General features: G+C 41.4%; 1 protein-coding gene across 1 annotated transcript in view; it reads right to left on the reverse strand.

The window, feature by feature from the left end:
- LOC134084477 (complement C3-like) overlaps positions 1-5,000 on the reverse strand; it is a 28,291-nt gene that overhangs the window by 23,012 nt on the left and 279 nt on the right. The window contains exons 2-11 of the mRNA XM_062539878.1: positions 4,595-4,790; positions 2,998-3,166; positions 2,591-2,661; positions 2,294-2,382; positions 2,096-2,178; positions 1,889-1,976; positions 1,569-1,674; positions 1,326-1,446; positions 949-1,064; positions 588-743 (exon numbers count right to left, since the gene is read on the reverse strand). Of these exons, the coding sequence (XP_062395862.1) occupies positions 588-743; positions 949-1,064; positions 1,326-1,446; positions 1,569-1,674; positions 1,889-1,976; positions 2,096-2,178; positions 2,294-2,382; positions 2,591-2,661; positions 2,998-3,166; positions 4,595-4,790 (1,195 nt within the window). The remainder of the gene's footprint in view (positions 1-587; positions 744-948; positions 1,065-1,325; positions 1,447-1,568; positions 1,675-1,888; positions 1,977-2,095; positions 2,179-2,293; positions 2,383-2,590; positions 2,662-2,997; positions 3,167-4,594; positions 4,791-5,000) is intronic.

Genomic DNA, 5,000 nt, shown 5'->3' on the forward strand with positions numbered 1-5,000 from the left:
TTTCACCCAAGTTATTTGCATAGTTGTTGTATGGTAATTACACAGTAATTGTCTAGAAATTACGCATTAATTATTTGTAATATGTGGTTTGAAAATATTATTACCATGAAATTGCATATATATTACCATAACATTACCCACTTATTACTGATCTGTAATGTAAAGTGTTACCAGGTACGCTATGGGATGTTGCGCAGTTTCTAAGCTAGAAGAGTTTTTGATTCATGGAGCAAACATCACCTCACCATGGCTGCCTGTACCCTGAATAAACTGTGAATAAAATGTGGCCTCTGTGGACAGCCCAGGATCCAAAAATGGCAACAAAAAACAACCTGGTACAGCTTGGACAGTAAACACGTAACAATTACCGATGAGATTAGGAGTTTAGCAGCGTTAACATTGCACTGGAGGGTAATGAGGTAGTAGCGAGCTAGCTCTCTGTTTTCTTTGAACGTCAACTGCAGTGACGTAACCCAACATGGCTCCTAAGAGCACATTTCATGCCCGCGTTTCCCAGATTCCTTAAGAAGTGAATCTGGGAAGCGCGACCAATGTCTGTATGAGTGTCCGGAAAGTTAAAGTCTGACCTGTATGAACAGGCTGTTGTCCCCATCAAGTGTGTTCACTGTAACCTTGGCCAATCCATTGTCTCTGGTTGTTGCTTGTATAGTTCCATCAATGGCCGTTATTACTTCTATCACAATGTCTTTTGCAGGCAGGCGATCCGGAGTACTAACATAAACCTGTTGAAAAGATAAAAAATGGATAACATTATAAGCAACATACTTCAGTATTAAATGAACGGCATATTTTACTCAATATTGTTTTATATTTTGGCAATTAATGTTTATTTATTTAGATTTAAGAATAAATTAGCTTAATTTGTTATTTGTTAGTTGTTGACGTAAACAAGTAGTTAAATGGTAATCTAATCTTCATCAGCCATACCGAGATGTCAAAGGGCATCCCTGGCTTGAAGTATCTCGGGGTCGCCTTGAAGCTAATGGTGTAAGGAGACGTGACAATCTTTATGCCTTCCTTCTCTACCGCCACCATTTCACTGCCTAGGACACATTTAAATTTACATTCACACTTATTTACACTTTACACAGATGCTCTACTGCAGTCATCCTCAACTGTGGCATGCCTCAAGGCTCAATTATTAGACCCATGCTGTTTTTGCATAGTGATGATAATGTTTTCTAAATGGATGCATTGTGCAAGTGAGCAATACAGTTGAAGTCATACAGATAACTCTTCCATCAGCCACAGACACACAAACACACACACACATAAATATAAACATTACCTTGGCAGATCCTTACCTGTTTCTGTTAGCACGCTTACTTTCACATACAGGGACGAGCCAACCAGCTGGTTTATGTCTGTAAATGTGTCTCTGATCTGCTCTTTTGTCAGTACGGCCTCTCCTTTGCCCTCTCTAATCTGTGGGGCAGTCAAAGGAGCATTACGCAAAAGCTGAATAAATATTCGTGCCCATTGACATTGTGAGATAGGGCATTATGCCTAGGCATTGGTCTGTCCATGGGCCTTTTCGCTGTGCTCACCTCAACTCTTATCAAAGACGCAGGCAGACTTTTCTTTACATTGTCCTGTGTCAACACACCAAACATCACCAAGCCAGTACCCGTCACCTGTCTCCCATGGAAATAACTGAATTTGGAAATAGGAAAATTGGATATGATCTACTTAGGTTTGGTTTGAAAGAGGTAAATGCAATTGTAGAGGGATATCAACTGACAGACATTGACAGCATTGTATATGGGTTCAGTTGGTTGTTGCATGTTGCTTAGAATAGAAGTGTCAGGTAAATGATTACATGTCAATTTAAATGTAAACATACATGTTCCTTACATTTAAGTCTCACCTTGCTAAGATGTCAACTGTAAGGTCATCATCGTCAACATAAAAGAAAGGTGAATTTGGAATCAGGGTGACTTCATAGCTGGGCAGAGCTGTAAGGAGCGATAAACATGTTCAGATGTGTAGATGCAACACCATATTCTCACACCTCCTTAAGGATTATGAAATGTTTATTTCCTGACAGACACTTAATCACAATGGTCTCCTTCACCATATGTCTTGACCTCAAACTGAGTTGTGAAGTTTTTCTGTGGACTGCTTTGGAACCTGGTGACCACCGTCCAAATGCCAAAGCTATAAAAAAAAAAATATAAAAAAAATATTTGTATTATTATTATTTTTTTTTTTACGATGAAAACTGTGCAACATAATTGACGTTTTATTGACTCATCTTGTAAAAAATTGATACCTGGCAATGTCAGGGAGCTTGATGTCTCCAGATCTAATGCCTTTATTCGGGAAGAGAATTTCTCTGGAAATGGTGATTTTATCAGGGGTCTAAGTGTGAATAAAAAGTGTAAAATATCTTGAAATAGTCAAAACAATCAGCTCAATATCCAAGATGTCCAAATAAGACTTATTATACAGAATAATTACAACATTTGAATATTTTGCACTCTATGTAGATACCCAAAGCACATATAACTACAACACAGCACTATCAAAGCACTCAAAACCAACACAGATAGTAACTTCAGCCAGTTACCATGATTTCCACAGAGATTCCAGAGTCTGCAGGCTTGAGTCCTGGACTCAGGGAGAAGATTCTGTATAGCACTGCAGAAAGCCACCCAAGGCAACGGGGACAGAAGAGACCAGATGTCAGACAGATCTTGCTCAACTAATGTGTATGCTTTACAATGAAAGCAGCACAGAAAACTACAATCAAATATGAATGTACATTTGTAAAGACTAACGATCATGCTGTTCATTCATAGTTAGGACTCCATTGAAGAACAACACTGAAATCAGTCTCTCTCTCTCTATCTCTCTCTCTCTCTCTCTCTCTCTCCCTCTCTCTCTCTCCCACACACACACACACACACACACACACACACACACACACACACACACATGTGCGCGCACACGCACACATACACACACACACCAGACCTGTGCTTGAAGGGGTGTATATGGTTTTGTCTGTTTGCACAAAGATGTATCCCGATTGGAAGGAGAGCAGCACAATCTTCTCCAGAGTGCGGTCCTGGAAGGTGGCTAGCAGGTAAACATACATGTTCTCATCTGTGTCGTCACCAAAGACAACTCTGCCATCAGGAATCTGCGGGTTTAAGTAGGCACAGCATCATTTACTGTTGAATGTTTGTTAGATCCATTCTACAAAGATTTACTGTACGGCACATTTCATCCAACTTTCTATCCATTCATCTTTTTCAGACCATTCACTCATCCACCCATTAAACTATCTATCGGCATCCATTGAACAATCTGCCTATCAACATCCATTAAACCTTCTGTCTGTCAACATTAATTACACTATCTACACTCAACTTTAAGCCTACTCTGTCTCAGGCTTTTATGCGTCTGGCTCTCTTAGGACTACAGATCTTGTTTAACTTCCTCTGTCCACGACTGTGTCAAAATAAAAGTTCTGCATTTTCTTGTTTATCTTGAGAACTTTCATCATCAGTTGGCATGTTTCCCTGTAAAATTGCCCCATGTACTGTATCACCAAAAGCTTATCAAGAAGTATGGGCATGCAGTGACAATGTCAGAGACTTCATTCTCCATATTGTGTGCCAGTGTACTGGTCATGAGTTTGAGTCATTTTTGTAAGGTGACAGAAGTGCATTGGGTGGCTTTAAGCCCACATTCCACGGCTCTCATAGATTTATTGGTTAGTACTTAGATAGAGAGATACGGTAGATAGATAGATATGTTATTGATCCCCAAGAGGAAATTCAAGATTGTATCACTTAAGTTCAGTTATGACTTTTTAATCTCTGATACAGTATCTAGGCTATGAGATGTACTAGGCAGGTCAGCATAGCTGATCTGTTGACCGTTTGCAGATTTGTTGCATATCATAGGCAGAGAATAGTTGTTGCTCTCAAACACTGTTGTCCACTTACTCAACAGTCAATGTAGGCTACTGAATGAATATATACTTTTTTGATCCCGTGAGGGAAATTCAGTTCTCTGCATTTAACCCAATTTAACCTAATTAGTGAACACACAGCACACAGTAAACACACAGTGAGGTGAATCACACAACCCAGAGCAGTGAGCTGCCTGCCCAACCAGCGGCGCTCGGGGAGCAGTGAGGGGTTAGGTGCCTTGCTCAAGGGCACTTCAGCCGTGGTGGACTGGTCGGGGATCGAACCGGCAACCCTCCGGTTACAAGCCCGATGCGCTAACCAGTACACCACGGCTGTCCATATCTGTCTATTCTGATGACAGAATAGACAGATATGGAATGTTTGCACAGTGATTTCATTCTCCTTTTAAAGAGTATTTTCAGCATTTTGAAATACAAAAATAAAGTATCTTATTGTGACATTGTGGTGTGGCCAGTGCATTTTGTAGTTTATTTTGAAACACTTCAAATGAGGGGGTTTGATATGTTGCACATCCTTGTGTGTGTGTGTGTGTCTGTGTATGTTGTTTGTGTGTGTGTGTGTGTGTGTGTGCGTGCGTGCGTGGGTGCGTGCGTGAAGAGTGAAAAATGAAGAGCGTCAATCTCACTCACGGTAATCTCAGTCAGAGCCAGGAAGTTGTTTGCTGCGCTCAGTGTCACTGTCCGTCTGTCAATCACCCTGGTCCTCCGGGGGAAGTCCATCGCTGTGAGCGTGACCTCCAGGTCTCCTCCAGCGTAGTCCTGGGCCTCCAGCAACACCTTCTCAGGGGTGCCCACCCTCAGCAGGTTAGGAGCCGTCATCACGTAGCTTGAGGGGGTTTGAGTTTAAAAGTCAGAGGTTTTAGAGGTGTGAAAGTGTTATACAGCCTGTGTGTGTATCTGTGCATGACTGTGCATGCATAAGTGTGGAACTGTGAACAGTATGTGTGTGTGTGTGTGTGTGTGTGTGTGCGTGTGTGCGTGTGTGCGTGCGTGTGTGTATGGGTGTATCTGTGCATGACTGCACATGCATAAGTCT

The sequence above is a fragment of the Sardina pilchardus genome, chromosome 1 (assembly GCF_963854185.1).
Source record: "Sardina pilchardus chromosome 1, fSarPil1.1, whole genome shotgun sequence".
Lineage (NCBI taxonomy): Eukaryota > Metazoa > Chordata > Actinopteri > Clupeiformes > Clupeidae > Sardina > Sardina pilchardus.